Source organism: Glycine soja, chromosome 11 (assembly GCF_004193775.1).
Source record: "Glycine soja cultivar W05 chromosome 11, ASM419377v2, whole genome shotgun sequence".
NCBI classification, from domain to species: Eukaryota; Viridiplantae; Streptophyta; class Magnoliopsida; order Fabales; family Fabaceae; genus Glycine; species Glycine soja.
Genome location: NC_041012.1, coordinates 32,355,198 through 32,372,640, shown reverse-complemented (window position 1 = coordinate 32,372,640; position 17,443 = coordinate 32,355,198). Strand labels below are relative to the sequence as shown.

The 17,443-nt window shown below is 32.9% G+C and overlaps 1 protein-coding gene across 1 annotated transcript; it reads left to right on the top strand.

The window, feature by feature from the left end:
• The first annotated feature begins 16,298 nt into the window (after positions 1–16,298).
• Positions 16,299–17,206, top strand: LOC114373190 (protein MAIN-LIKE 2-like). The gene is made up of 2 exons (XM_028330716.1): positions 16,299–17,014; positions 17,110–17,206. The coding sequence occupies exons 1-2, from the start codon at positions 16,299–16,301 to the stop codon at positions 17,204–17,206; spliced, it is 813 nt and encodes a 270-aa protein (XP_028186517.1).
• Positions 17,207–17,443: the final 237 nt, after the last annotated feature.

Here is a 17,443-nt window from a genome sequence, read left to right as displayed (position 1 = left end):
TGAAGTTTTGTCTTATCATATGGACGATTTAACACAAAAGGTTTAATAAAACACTGTTTTATCTCTTTTTGTAAGGCTGTATATAAGACCTTAAAAAATCAAATATAATTTGAAGAAATGTATTCTTAAAACACAATATTTTAAAAACATGAAGGGTTAGACAGAACAAAACACAGGTTTTTATATTGTTTGTTTTCAACTTAAGAGTACGTACAATCCTTGGCTATACTACAAAGATTTCATTAATCATTGTATAAAGCATACTATTTAGGCTTTATACGATGAGTACTATTTTACTTTTTTTTCCAAGCAAAATGTCAAGTATTCTTCGAACACGAAGCCTTCTCCCGTTTGGGGTGATTTTCTCATTTTAGTTTCAAAATTATTAAAAATTAAATTCAGTTTATGTTTTCAGTTTCAGTTTATTTTGGTTTTTAAATTTTAAAAAGCTGTTGTAATTTAAAAATAAATAAAATAAGTTTATTATTTTATTTTATCACACTCCATTATGAAATCATGGAATATTAAAAATAATAAAATAAAATAAAAATAATTAAAAGTATTAAAAAATCATATAACTTTTTTAAAATTAAAAAAAATAATTATTCAAAAAATTATACCCGTAAAAAAATAATTAAAAAGTATTAAAAAATCATATTGGGATACAACACATGTTTCTATAATTTGTGGTTAGCTTCTATCAAACAAAAAATTATACCCGTAAAACAGAAAAGTTCATAGAGTTTATACTTTTAAAATGTGATAATAATAACAATTAAATTTATAGTGTGCATTAACTGTATCTTATAATGGTTGAGTCGATCGATCTAAGAAATTTGTCACTCGACGAATATATGTTGTTGTAATCTATGTTGTGTGTGTTTCCATCTAATTCAAAGTAGACTGAGGATCATCTTGCAACTTCTACTTCAATTTACCATAGCCCTACTGATAACAACAGTTTTAACAGGACAGACCCACAAAACTTTCACCGATAAGTATAGCCACTATAGAATTCATTTTCACTTAATACACTCAGCATCATATATTTTGTTTTTTATACATGCCGTGGATCAAACAATAATCCAAAGTAGTAAGTAACTAGGCATCAAAGGCATCAGAATCAGTGAACGTATATTCTTAATTTCAACAGTTTTGATCTAACAATTTTAACAAAGCAAGAAAACCAACCTCGTTAGCATCCAATGAATTATTAAGAATGTTAGCAATAAGTCGTTAGTTTCTGTCTTTTGGTTAAATGTATTTTTCTGTTTTGATTAATATGGTTAACTGTTGGCCTATTATTTAGGGATGTGGTGCCATGTGTTTAGGAAACTACCCAAGAATTCATAGGTGGAGTTAGTGGGTGCAGAGTCATTTTTTTTTTGTTTTTTTATTGTAAGACTATAAAGTTTTTAAAGTCTGCATTTTGAATGAATAACACGAAATTTCACAAAAATAAAGAAAACCTTACCTTTGTGTTCACAATTGGTATCATAGCTCCTTCATAGGGGCCTGATCCATAATTTTATCGAGTGTGAGAAAAACAGTTGTGAGTGAGTGTGTGAGGGCACCTATGAGTGAAAGAGACCAGCAGCCCCCTCTATAGAAAAGAAGAAGAAGCATGCCAGAATCGAACAACAACAAATATGTGCAACCTGCAATCCCTAGATTTGATGGACATCATCATGATCATTGGGTGAAACTCATGGAGAATTTTCTTTGCTCTAAGGAGTATTGGCATTTGGTAGAGCATGATGTTAAACAAGTGACCTCAATAACTTAAGAGGGGTGGTGAATTAAGTTTAAAAACTTTCCCTAATGAAATTTTAATTCTCTTTTGAATTAGAATATGTACACTTAATATGAATTAAGTAAAGAACAATTCAAATGAAACTTCTTCAAAGCAAATAATATGAATTAAGTAAACTCAGTTTTTATACTGGTTCGGCCATGCCCTGTGTCTACGTCCAGTCCTCAAGCAACCCGCTTGAGATTTCCACTATCTTGTAAAATCTTTTTACAATGTTTGAACCACACAGGGATATCATTCCCTCATGTTCAGAAATCTTTACAACTCAGGAAACTCACAGTCTCTTGAACAACAATCATTTGCTTTAGAGTAAGAAGATTATTTCTCTCTTGAAGAGAAGAATGTTACAAGATGAAGATCATATAAGAATCCTTATAGATTTTGCAAGTGTTTGCCAAGGTTTTCTTTTGAGAGGATTGGACAATTATTGTTCTATAAAAATTTGAGGAACTTCGAACTCACCTATTTATAGGTCTTTGGTGGCCTTTCAAAATTTTGTGAACAGTTGTGACTTTTGGGAGTTATTTTTAAAATTTTCTCACTGATAATCGATTACACAGATAGTTTTGAAGAGTTATGACTCTTCAGATTTAAAATTCAAAATTTCGTGTCTGGTAATCGATTACACAATTGTTGTAATCGATTACAAGTTTTAAATTTAAATTCAAAATTTCTAAAAGCTGTTTAAAACAGTTTTATCTCTGGTAATCGATTACAACCTCTGTGTAGTCGATTACACAGTTCAAAATTCAAATTCAAAAGTTTGCAAAACTGTTTAAAACTCATTTAAGCTTCTGGTAATCGATTACCAGAGAGAAAATCATTTATTTCAAAAATAGAGTTTCACTTTAAAACTTTGTAAGATGTTTTGAGGAGTTAACCTAAGGCCAAACCTGTGCAACCTCTTTTAAGGAATTCTTTTAACATACTATGGACTATTTGTTCATCGTTTCTCTTGAATTCATGATCTTGACTGTAATCTTGAAATCGCTTTCATCTTTGGCATCATCAAAAGCTTTATACAACATATGCTTCTACACATGGGATCTTAGTTGTTAAAAATAAAACAACTGAGTCAGAAGCTGAACTCAAGGCCATGGAAGAACAACAACCGAAAGACATGAACATAAAGAACTATCTATATCAAGCCATCGATCGTGAAATTTTAGATACTATCCTTAATGATGATACGTCCAAAGACATTTGGGACTCTATGAAACAAAAATTTCAAGGGTCTACAAGGGTGAAAAGAGCATAATTGCAAGCTTTGCGTCAAGAATTGAAATGCTGCAAATGAAGGAAGATGAAACAGTGAATTCATACTTTGCCCGCACGTTGAAAATTGCTAAAAGTGTGAAGGCATGTGGAGAAAGCATGCGAGAGAACATTATTGCTGCAAAAATCTTACGGTTCATGATTTCAAAATTTAATTATGTTGTATGCTTGATTGAAGAATCCAATAATTTGGACACTATGACGATCGATGAACTACAAAGTAGTCTTTTAGTTCATGAACAAAGGATGGTGTGTCAGGAAGAGGAGGAACATACACTGTAGATTACGCATGAAGATAGGGGAGGAAGAGGACGAGGAAGAGGAAGAGCAAGGGGACGAGGTTCTTCCTGTGGCAGAGGAAGAGGGAGACAGTCAATCAACAAAGCTGAAATTGAATGCTTCAAGTGTCACAAACTTGGACATTTTCAATATGAATGTCCTACCAGGGAAAAAAATTAAATTATGCTGAGGTGGAAGACAAGGTAGATCAGGAGGATGAACTCTTGCTAATGGCTTATCTTGATTTTAAGTAAGGAATGATAGAGGAGGTTTATTGACTCCGGGTGCAACAACCATATGAGTGGTAACAAAGACTAGTTCTCAGAATTAGATGAGAACTTTAGACATGCAGTAAAACTTGGCAATGACACTCGAATAGTTGTAACGGGGAAAGGGAGTTTCCTGTTGAATGTTAATGGAGTCACACATGTAATCTCACATGTGTACTACGTTCCAGAACTAAAGAACAATTTACTAAGCATAGGACAACTCCAAGAGAAAGGCTTGTCTATACTAATTCAGAATCGGAAGTGTAAAGTCTCTCATCCTGAAAGAAGACAAATTCTGGAAATAGAAATGAAGGGAAATAGGATGTTTGTACTAACAACTACCAAGGCACCCTTGAATTCAACATGTTTTTAGATAGAACTAGAGGAAGGGTCATAGCTTTGGCACAACCGATTTGGTCACTTAAGCTACAGTGGTTTGAAGACACTTTCCTCTAAACAAATGGTGAATGGACTGCCTACTGTCACAATTCCAAGAGAGATCTGTATGCACTGTTTGGCTGGGAAGCAACATCGAAAGCCTATGCCTAGGAAAAGCCTATGTAGAGCATCAAGCAAACTTTAACTTGTGCATGCAGACATATGTGGACCTATCAATCCAATATCAAGCATCAACAAGAGGTATATTTTGAATTTCATAGATGATTTCTCCCGCAAATTTTGGCTTAATTTCTTGAATGAAAAATCATTAACCTTTTCACTCTTTAAAAGGTTCAAGGTGCTGGTTGAAAAGGAAGCTGATGTAAGCATTGGATGTTTAAGGACAAATAGAGGAGGTGAATTCACTTCAAATGAATTTGGTGAATTTTGTAAAAACCATGGCATACGTAGGCAGTTTTCTACAACCTACACACCTCAGTAGAATGAAGTTGCTGAGAGAAAGAACAAAACGGTTATGAATATAATGCAATCTATGCAGGTTGGAAAATAAGTTCCTAAAATATTTTGGGCCGAAGCTGCGAGGTGGTGTGTTCATATTCTCAACAGAAGTCCTACAACAGTTGTACAAAACAAAACTCCCGAAGAAGCATGGAGTGGAGTGAAGCATACTATTGATTACTTTCGAGTATTTGGATGTTTGGCTCATGTCCATATACCAGATCAAAACCGAGTAAAACTGGATGATAAAAGCAAGAAATGTGTTCTCCTAGGAGTAAGTGATGAATCAAAGGCATATTGATTATTTGATCCTGTCAACAAAAAAGTTTTAATCAGCAAAGATGTGGTTTTTGAGGAACAAAGGGGTTGGAATTGGAAGTAGAATATAGAAGAACATCAACAGGATACTCTAGAGTGGGGAGATAATGAAGAGTATGTGAGTGATTCCGAAAAGCAGTCTAAAGAAAATGTTGTGAAAAGTATTGGTGCTCAAGAAACCAAGGATCAAAATGAAGATGCTGAGAATGATTCTGCAGGTACTGATACTTATCCTAATGACTCTCATATTATTAATTATGAGACTCCAGTTGAAGGGAGGGTTAGAAGGAATAGGAGAGAACCTGTTTGGACGAAAGATTATGACATAGGAGAAGGTCTATCATATGATAATGGTCTAAATGTAATACTGAGGATGACCCAATCTCATTTGAGGAAGCTATTAAGAGTGAGAAGTGGAGAAATGCAATGATGAAAGAAATGGAATCAATAGAGAAAAACATGACTTGGGAGCTCACGATCTACCAAGAGGAGTAAAGCCAATTGGAGTCAAATGGATCTTCAAAACCAAATTTAAAGAGACTAGAGAAATAGACAAGTTCAAAGCCAGGTTAGTAGCTAAAGGGTACGTGCAACAATATGGAGTGGATTACACAGAGGTATTTGCCCCGGTGGCCAAGCTTGACACAATTCGCTTAATACTTGCTATAGCAGCACATTATAGCTAGAATGTATTTCAGCTAGATGTGAAGAGTGCCTTTCTTCACAGTGAACTTAAAGAGGAGATCTATGTGCAGCAACCAAATGGTTTTTTGAAAAAGGGTGAAGAAGAAAAAATGTACAAGTTAAAAAAGGAACTTTATGGCCTTAAACAAGCACCGAGAGCTTGGTACAACAAAATAGAGGCCTATTTTATTCAAAATGGATTTGATAGATGCCTTTGTGAACATACATTGTTTACAAAATCACAAGAGGGAGGTAAAATTTTAATTGTAAGTCTCTATGTAGATGACTTAATATATACTGGAAATGATGGAAGTATGTGTGATGAGTTTAGAAGATCCATGATGACAAAATTTGATATGTCAAAGTTAGGAAAAATGAGGCACTTTCTTGGTATTGAAGTTATGCAGAATTCAAGTGGAATCTTTATATGTAAAAGGAAATATGCCCAAGAAGTGTTGTCACGATTTGGCATGGAAAACTGTAATGCAGTTAAGAGTCCAATTGTTCAAGGCACAAGATTGTCAAAAAATGATGCAGGAACCAAAGTTGATGCAACTTTGTTCAAACAAGTAGTTGGCAGTCTTATGTATTTGATTGTAACTCAGCCAGATTTAATGTATGGAGTAAGCTTGATCAACAAGTTTATGTCCAATCCCACTGAATCTCACTGGTTTGCAGCGAAAAGAATATTAAGGTACTTGAAAGGAACAACTGAACTAGGCATCTACTACAAGAAAGGGGAAAACACAAAGATTGTAGCATATTTTGACAGTGATTTTGATGGGGATATAGATGATAAAAGAAGTACTTCTGGATTTGTATTTTTATTTGGCTCTGGAGCAGTCTTATGGTCCTCAAAGAAACAACCAGTAGTCACATTATCCACCACAGAAGCTGAGTATATAGTCGCTGCCTCTTATGCGTGTCAATGTATTTGGATTCAAAGAGTGCTGGAGAAGCTGAGCCTTGAAGAACAGAAGAACACACTGATTCTATGTGACAACAATTCCACAATACAATTATCAAAGAATCCAGTGTTTCATGGGAGGGGCAAACATATAGACATTAAATTTCATTTTTTAAGAGACTTAGTGAAAGAGAGAACGATCAAGTTAAGTTACTGTAGCTCACAGACTTAGGTTGCTGATATAATGACCAAGCCACTCAAGTTAGAGCAATTCTCAAAGCTGCGGAGGATGTTAGGCATGTTGGAAGCTTCAGAGATAAACTAAATGCTACTACATCTAGTTTAAGGGAGGGAATGTTAACAATAAGACATTAGTTTCTATTTTTTGGTTAAATGTATTTTTGTTTTGTTTTGATTAATATGGTTAACTGTTGGCCTATTATTTAGGGATATGGTGCCTTGTGTTTAGGAAACCGCCCACGAATTCATACATGGAGTTAGTGGGTGTAGAGTCAGTTTTTTTTTTGTTTTTGATTGTAAGGCTATAAAGCCTAAAGTCTGCATTTTGAATGAATAACACAAGATTTCACAAAAACAAAGAAAACCTTACCTTTGTGTTCACAAATAACTCAATTGAATTAACAACTAATCTCCACTAAAACACTAGATGCAAAATTTCATCAACAAAAAACAACAGAAGAAAAAACAAAAAGAAACAATCGATGCATGATCGACGAGCACTGTACGAGAGAGAGGGAGAGCGACACAGTGAAGGGAGAGACAGTTCAATAACGCATGAGAGAGGGAGAGTGGCGATGCATCAGAGGGATAACGACCACATGTGTGTGTGTGTACTAATTAAAAGCCTTAAAAGATTATTACTATTGTCAACATAATTATTATAGTTATAATATAATATTGTATATATAGTTTGTATCAAATATTTGTTATATTTGAATGGGTGACTCCTTGATAGTGATTTAAATCTTATCATATTTTATCTTAATATATCTTGAAATATTGAAAGCAATAAAATAATAGATAATGTTAATAATTAGATAAATCTAGTTAATGGAGTAGAAAAAAAGATATAGAAAGATTTGGTTATCCAACTCTATGGCAATATTTCTCATGTGATCCAATTTTAAATCATATATTCTTGTGATTATATAAGGATTGATGAATCTCTTTCTCCTAGAATTTTATAAACAATTTCTATTATAAAATAGAAAATTAGTAGAGCATGTAAGATTTAGAAGAAAAAAAAAAGAGAAATTTATTGACACAATAAATAAAAAAGAAGAAAAATAAGTGAAGAACACAAATTACAATGAATAAAACATTCTTTTCAAAACCTCTATAGTATAATTCTTGAAAGATGTGTTGTATTTTTTTGAGTTTGAGATAAATGGGATTATAGGTGTTAAGGTAGATTTCAAAATTTTATGTATATTTGGTATTTTTTTATGTTTAAGTTATATTTTCTAAGTTGTTAATATTTCAGAATAAGATATTAGATGTAACTACTTTTATTATATTTTAGCATTTATTTTATTTGAATGTCCATATTTTAGGATTATTTTTTTTATTTATGTAAAGACTTGTTTATTTGAGGTATATTTTGACTTGAGATATTTATAGTCAAAATTATGATAGTACAAAAATATCTCACATATAATAAATAATCAAATAAATGTGTCTTTACATAAATAAAAATATTATCTCAAATATAGATATCCAAACTAAATGAACACTAAAATATAACAAAAGTAATCACATCTAACATCTTATTTGAAAGGTTGAATTAGTATTTTGGTTCTCTAATTTATTATTTGGGTTCAATTTGGTCTGTAATTTTTAAAATTGATTCAATTTAGTTCTCTAATTTTTTTGTTTAATTTGGTCATCTAATTTTAAAATCGATTCATTTTTTATATAAAAAAGATATATGCATTTTGTAGCGGTTTTTAAATCAATTAGTGGAGATTTTGAACCGTCACAAAGTGTAATGTCTTATAATTTAGACTCAAGGACCAAATTAAATTGTTTTAAAAAATTAGAGGAACAAATTGAACCCAAAAAAATTAAAGGATCAAACTGAATCTAAATAATAAATTAGAGGACTAAAATACTAATTCAACCTATTTTAAAATACTAACCAAGCTAAAGTAAAGGTAAATAAAGAAAATTATGCCTTCAAGTCTACTCAATATCAATCATTTGTTTATTGTACTATGAAAATAACACTTATAAGTTACAATGAAATAATAATTATAGTGAATAAAACAAGTTTAAAAAAAAGTTCGCAAATAATATTATTTTTAACTGATGCGATAATCTAAAAAATCAATCATAATATCTAAAATAAATTTAAAATAAAATTATATATATATATATATATATATATATATATATATATATATATATATATATATATATATATATATATATATATAAGTCAAATTGAAACAATCACAATTTATTCTCATAACATTCTCAGTAAAATATTTAAATACCATAATGTATTTAAATAAATATCACAAACACAACTCGGTAATTCCCAAAATCAATGTGAATCTTATAATTTTTTAAATGCTCTATGAGTTCATATTCATGTAATGACATCCTATTGTCTTCTTTATCATAGTTGAAGGTATCTAGAATTTTTTCCTCATCCTAAATAGAAATATATATTATAAATATCATTCTTATTTCAAAATGAAGATATCTATTATAAATTTCATCTCCGTTGAATAAATATAAATATAAATAAATGTATATAATTTAATCCAGATGCAAGGCACATACACAATTCCAATTTACTTCAACGTATGTCATTATTTTGCCATTCAAAATTCAAAGTAATTTACCAAATGAATATACTATAGTCTAATATAAGGCCAGCGCATATAGGCATATAGTATACACAACAACACAAGGATTTCTCCATGTAAATTTAGTGCACACGAAGAGCAGGTGTCGTGACCGCATTTTGGTATGTACCGAAAAATTAAGTGTCACCGCAACAAACCTTGTATATAAAAGAATATAATTCGGACATAAAAGAAAATATACCGAATATACATAAACTTTTGAAATCTACCTTAACACCTATAATCCCGTTAATCTCAAACTCAAAGAATACAACAACACATCTTTCAAGAATTATACCATAGAGATTTTGAAAAGAAAAGAATGTCTTAGTCACCTTTCTTTAAGCATAATAATTTGTATTCTTGACTTATTTATTCTTTTCTTTATTTACCTTGCCAACAAAATTCTTCGTTTTTTTCCTTTTTCTTTTTAATATTTTATGTTCTACTAATTTTTTATTTTTCAAGAGAGATTATCTATAAAATTCTAAAAAGAAAATTATTTATCCTTATGTAAGTACAAAGAGTATAGGATTTAAAATTAGATTACACCAAATATATTATTATAGATTTGGATTATTAAATCTTTCTTTATTTTTTACTATTCTATTATCTAGATTTATTTAATTATTAACATTATTTTTTTTTAAAATATATTAAGATAAAACATGATAAGATTTAAATAGCTTCCAAAGATCATCTTTCAAATATAAAAAAATATTTGATCCAAACTAAATAAACAATATTATTTATTATTATAATAGTTATCTTCACATAGTAATAATTTTTTAATTCTTTTAATTAGTATATAGAGTTGTCACAGTATCTCTTATAATTATTAAATGATCTCAACATTGCTCATATTTCATATGAACCACATTATATTTTTATTGATAAAATAATTATCTATCTCAATCAATTTTAAATAAAGTAATTAAAACAATCATATTTCTTTAGTTCAATTAAATTTAATATATCATAATCCAAATAATATATATATTATCATAATAATTTTAATTCAAATGAACTCTTATACCAATAATTTTTATACCAAAATTAATAACAATAATTATATTAAAATTTTAAGATGTTAAACAACAGAGTTAGAGGCTGATTGGTGGCCTAGAGGGAGAGCGGCGGCACAACGGCAGTGCGGCGCGATGGAGGAAGATCATGAAGAGAGGGACTGCTAAGGTAGAGTGAAAACATAAACTATAATCTATAAATCATTTTTTATTTATGAGAAGGGGTAAAAACTGTTCCAAAATTGTATAAAAAACCAACTCAATCTAATTTTTGTCAAATATTTTTTTTTCAAAAATACATTTTAAAACTGAAAATTGAAAATTGACAAGCACCCCAAATCAGGCCTTAGACTTGAAATTTTTTGCTTAGAAAAAATTAGAATATAACTCATTCATTGCTTCGTCTTATAGACAAATATAAAAGATTTGGTACAAGTTCTTTTTGCTAATAGATTTTATGCTTAAATAAGAGACAAGAAAACGCTCAATACAAATTCACAAGTTTGTCAAAAAAGTTCTTTTTCTTGATTCTAAACGGCATTTTGATCAATGTATATCTTCTCTCTTCAGGAATTTCTCAAAGTACACCACTTTGAAAAAAAATTCCCCAACTGCACCTTTTTTATTTCCCATAGGGGAGTCAGGTTTGGGCACCCCAACTTTCCTTTGTGTCCTTTTTTTTTAAATTAAAAATTATATTATATAAAAATATTTTTAATTACTTTTAAAATTATTTAATTACTAAATTATTTTTTTAATATTGATTAAATTAATTTTTTTATTAACAAATTGATATTATAGAATTTAACTATTTCTTTTACATTATTTAATTTATTAGAGATATTTTTGGTTGAATATTTGTTTTAAAATCTGAATTTTGTATAATAATATATTTATTTTGGAAAAAAATTTAAATATTAAATTTAATTATTTTACTAAATATAATTAGTTTATTTATGTCATTAGATTTAATTAAAAATGATAAAACTAAAACTTTTAACAATTTATTTATAAAAAAAATATTATACTGCATTATCAATAAAATATTTAAACAGTGACATTTGGCTAAAGAAAAATTTAATATCAAGATATATTAGGACAATTGTTTATACTATGACCATGTTGTCGGCAAAGTCCACATTTTTTTCGACTTGCTCGTTCATTTTCGTTTTCGTCCATCTCAATGGGAATGCGAGTTGAAACGGGACGACCCCTTGCAGTCCTCTTTCTCCTTGGATCAGGACTCTACTGATCTCCTTCATATTCTTGCCACATTGATTCGTGTGACAGTAAACCAAAGGAGTTATCGTAGATGTGCAAAATGTGTTGTAAAGTGAATAACATCGGCACATAGGTCATGAGATCAACATTGACAGATTTACAGACAACCATGACGTGAGAACATGATAAATGTTTAGCCTGATATTCACCATAATCACACTTTTGGGATTGTAACATTACTCTAAACCTTTGAGGTGGTCTGGGTGATTCAAGTGGGGATTGAGTCTCTGTTATAATAAAAGTGTGATTGTGTCTGTCGAATTCATTTATAATGTGTGAATTAGATTCTTGTTGACCACTATTCAATGCATCGAAGACGACTTCAGAATACTGTGAGCCAAAGTTGATCATTGCCTGAGTTTGTCGACCTCTATTAGCAAAGAGTTGTGTGGTCTTGAAATACGTCTCCTCAACCAACGATGACATCGGTAAATGTCTTGTGTTTTTGAACATGGAATTAATAGACTTCGACAAATTGGTATTCATATGTCCCCAACATTTCCACTCATCGAAGCATTGTACCCATTTTTGTTTGGGTAATTGATCAAGCCATTCATCTGCACTTGGCTTATTCGCACGAATATCCCCAAGATGTCGCCAGTGCATCTTCTCCGTGTATGCGTAACCTATAAATATTCAATCAATGTATTATGTTATAAAATTTGATTGAAAGAAAATTATAACGAATAAATAAAATAGATTCTCACCAGCCAAGTGGTTTCTTTAAATGTTTGCAATTTGAGTTACCGCGAAGAAAATTTTGTGCAATGTGGCGCAGACAAAAGAAATGGGATGTGTCCATCCTAGACCCATAAGTTACTTGGGTTGTTTTAGGCATTTATAATTGAGGGGTGTCGGTCTGAAATAAGAGAAATGTTAATTTGCGGAGTAACATGTCTTCTCAAATTCTTTAGAAAAAACCCCAAGCTGAAGTTGTCTCCCCTTCTACAATGGCATAGGCAATCGGGAAGATATGGTTAGCTCTATCTTGTGCGGTAGCTATCAACAGTGTGTCAGTATACTTCCCGTAAAGTCATGTACCATCTACTTGTACTATGGGTTTGCAATATGCAAAACCATTAATGCATGGACCAAATGACCAAAAGACACGTTTAAACAATCTTTTACCCGGTACTATTTCTCCCCCCTCATACAATGACTCTGTTTGAGCAGCGACCATAGTCCTGGGAACACAAGATTACAAAGCTCCGAAAAGTTTTGGCAGTTTGGCATATGATTCTTCCCAGTTTCCATCATCTCCAACACTCTTTGCTTTGCTAACCATGTCTTCTTGTAGGATGGGGTATAATTCATGAACGTTTTGATCTCTGCAATCAATGTCTTGATGGAGACGGTTGGGTTTGTTTTGACAATTGGTTGGATGATCGGTGCTATGACGTGTTTGTCGAGTTGGCGATGATCTTGTCTGAGCATCGGCACGAGACAAGTGTGATGACCTCTGATACTTTTGATAATCCATTTGTTATGCCTATTTGAATTGCATGCGCCTAAGCTCCATGTACAACCATTTTCATGTAACTTGCAGACGAAGTTTAGCCTTCTCTGGTCAGAGTAAATTGTTCTGCAATCAAAATGATTTTTAATGTTGTATTCTTTGATTGCCCGAATATATTGTGCTTTGTCATCGAAGGTCATGCCAACCTCGAGTATACCAACTGGTGGTTGTACATTGTGTTGCTGATGAACAAAATGGTGTCTATCAATGTAGTGTGGTAGGTGGTCAAAGTTCAAGTCTACTGGACACCTAGGTTGCTGATATTGCAACGGAGGTGACGGAGGTGTCGTTGGTCTGCCAACACCCTCGTCATCGGTTTGGTCATCACTTTGGTCATCGCTTTGGTGATTGATGTGATCAAAGAACTGTTGATCCTCATCCTCGGTAAAATCATCCATGTTTTCATCATGAAATCGTATAATGGGATCTTCGTTAGTAATGAGATGTTTATCTCGGTTTGATGTTTGCGTTTGTGGTAGTTGTGAAGGTGGTGTAAAGGGGGATGAAGGATGATTTTGTTGGTCAAAGGAGGTTTGTTGGCCATGAAAAAAAGAATCGTTCTTGGATAATATTTGTGTGTATGAAGTATAAATGTCAAAGGGGTCTTGTGATTCAAGGTTGTTGTATGAAGATACTGGATTATTGAGGTCTATGTTGTTGTACGGTAACTGTTGTGGAGGCGGTAGTTGTAGTTGTGGACATGAGGGTTGTGGAGATGATGGTTGTGGTTGAAGAATAAGCTCAATAATAGCATAGAATTCGGCAGAATTCAATTGTGATTCTGGAGAATTGTTTCCATCGCGCCTCTAAGATCATCATTGTCAAATAGTTGAGCTGAAATAAACGTGTCTGACCGAGATGCAATGAAATAGGGACACGAAATAACAATTGAGCCACTTGTTCAGTTGCTTAAGTAGAGAGACGATTGTTAATTTTTTGAATGAATTGTGTAAACGTAATAGAATGACTGGCGTAAAAAAATATTAGGGTCGTACACATGTACATCGATCCTTGAACTGGATCGTCTACAATGTGATCATTGTGGTAAATGATGCTCGCAATTTCTTTAGGTGGAGCCATGGTGGTGCTTATGGGATATGAGTGAAAATGGTGTGAGAGTTACAAATTGAGTTTTGTTTTGTGAGAAAGTTGTTGTGTGTGATATGTTGTTGTCAAATGGTGATATTATATATAGGCTGAGAAACTTTAGTACCAGAGTTAGATTGGAATGTTAGGTGGGAGAGTTAGATTGGAAGATTAGGTTGGGAGAGTTAGTTACGAGGGTTAGATGGGAGGGTTAGATTGGAAGGTTAGGTGGGAGAGTTAGATTGGAAGGTTAGGTGGGAGAGTTAGTTACGAGGGTTAGATGGGAGGGTTAGATTGGAAGGTTAGGTAAGAGAGTTAGATCGGAAGGTTAGGTGGGAGGGTTAGGCAGCAAAGTTAGTTACGACGGTTAGGTAGGAGAGTTAGGTAGGACATTAAGTATATGTGAGTAAATTAGTGTACACACGTGAGTGAATAGTATGCAACCTCACACATTAATATACATGACAGACTGTTCGTTTAATCATGATTATTGACTGCAGTGTTCCATATCGCATGCCAAGGTCACATGGATTGTTCAGAAACATGTTAATGGGATAAATATACGCATGTGAGTGAACAATGTGCAACACCACACTTTAATGGGGTGTCAGTGCATGTGAGGGTTAGGTCTGACATTGCTCTGCATATCTGAAATCATGCATATGTAGACTATTATTACTGAAGTAAATTGAAAATAACAACTTCAAAGCATGCAACAACTACAACTAGATAATAAAGACGGAGAAAAACTTCAACGCAATATAACAACAAAATATGTTAAATTATTCATTCTAATTTCAGGGTATTCTCTAGCTTCTGCTCCATGTCGGCCCAACTTAGGTCATTAACTTGAGTAGGTGATAATGAATTATGATCATCAACTTTAAGTTCCATACATATTACACTTGTCATATTGAGAAATGTATGAAAAATGCATGAGACACCTTCTTCATCAATAATTTGAATTGCCCTATATTGAACTTCACCATTTAATTGATATACAGGACAACGATACCAAAGGACATTAATTATAGGCGTAACACCATTCTCTGTAATTGATGATTGTATTGCAGTGATTATATTTGGCAGCGTCATTGTTGGATTCAAGAGTAACGACTTTGTGTTGTCACCTCTGAAAATTGCATTTGCACTTGAACTTTGAATGATTTCACCATTGATATAAACGTACGGACAAATAGGCTTTGACCTCATTGCTAGACCTCTCTGTTTTCTCTCACAATTTGATTAGACGCAACTGTGCAAAGTATTGGGTGACATGATAGGTTTATATATGCAATCAATCACGGGTCCATGGTTCACGTGAATTAGAATATTGATGTGTCACAGTACCACAGTCGTGTTAACGTGCTTTGAAATCTCGAGGCCTTACAACGAGACAAAATATAAATGTGGTTTGGAATCTCGAGACATTACAATTACATTAAGTGTAATGTTGAGGCCATGCGAAATGTTGAGAACGAAGCTAATGCGGTTATCGTACGCATGCGGGTGAATAGTGTGCACGAAAATGTCATTGGTTCACGTGTATTAGAATCTCGATGCGTGACAGTACCACAATTGTTGTTAACGTGCTTTAGAATCTCGAGGCCTTGTAACGAGACATTATAAATGTGCTTTGGAATCTCGAGGCATTATAGTTACCTTAAGTGTAATGTTAAGGACATGCGAATTATTGAGAACTAAGTTAATGCGATTAACGTACGCATGCGGGTGAATAGTGTGCATGAAATTTCATTGATTCACGTGAATTAGAATCTCGATGCATCACAATACCATAGTCATGTTAACGTGCTTTGGAATCTCAAGGCCTTACAACGAGACAAATTATAAATGTGCTTTGGAATCTCGAGGCATTACAATTACCTTAAGTGTATTTGTGCTTGCAAAACTGAACACAGTTTAAATGATAAATAGATGAGAGGTGCATGTCAATACCACATTTGCATCACCCAACTTCAAATTTTATATCATTTGTATTCGGTTTACCATTTGACATCATTCTCATGGATGATAAACCTCTATTACATCATCAACATGTTCATCATTCACGTACTATGATTAATGAGTTAATCACTTCCTATTACCATACAATACCTGAACCAGAACCACAAATTATATCATTATTATCGTGTACCGAGTTCCAACATATTGTCCTAATCAAACAGTGTAAAATTGATCCTGCATTGATCACTGCATTGGTTGAACGATGGAGGCATGAAACACATACCTTTCACCTGCCATGGGGAGAGTGCACCATCACACTCGAAGATGTTGCACTTCAACTAGGCATTAGAGTCGATGGTCGTGTTGTGGTTGGACCTAGCTTCTTACATTGGGATGAGTTATGCCACGAGTTACTAGCGGAATTCTCTCCCGAAAATGCACGTAAAGGAGCCGCACTGAAGCTGACATGGTTGCTAAGCATGTTGCGTGCACCATTGCCCGAAGAACCAACAACGCACTTACTACAATGCAAGTGTAGAGCTTACATAATGTACATGATTGGCAGTGCTTTAATTCCTAGTAAATCTGGAAATAGAGTTCATTTAATGTATTTGAACCTACTACGTGATTTGAACAACACTAAAAAATATAGTTGGGGTTCGGCTTGTTTAGCAAACCTGTATAGAGAACTATGTCGAGCATCATCGGAGGTTGGTAAATCTATGAGTGGTTGTGTCATACTATTGCAGTCATGGGCTTGGTACCACATGCCTTTTATTGCACCAAGAGTCCCACGACCCAAAACAACTTTTTCACTGGCTAAAAGGTTATTTACATATAGCAAAATGTTAATTTTTTTATTTCAATGACATGTATTATAACATTATAATGAATACTGATTTTGTATGTTTTACATTTCAGATGGAGTGGTGGTAGATTAGAATATAGGGCCACACCGCATGATGAATTAGTCGGATATAGGTCTCGTATAAATCATATGGAGAGCCGTGAGGTATAATACTATCATGATCTGCACCTTAAATATGTACATACATACTAACATGTTGCCTTGTTGGCATATATTTCAATTTTCTTGGGTCCCATGTAGAGGATTTGAAGAACACCTACCCAGACGTGCATATAGAGACATGGAGATTTGGTCTGCATGTACTGCAATTATTTGTTTCTCGATTGTCGAATGGCATCAAACGAATCGGGTGAAGCTACAGTTTGGACTACAACAAGATATCCCTAT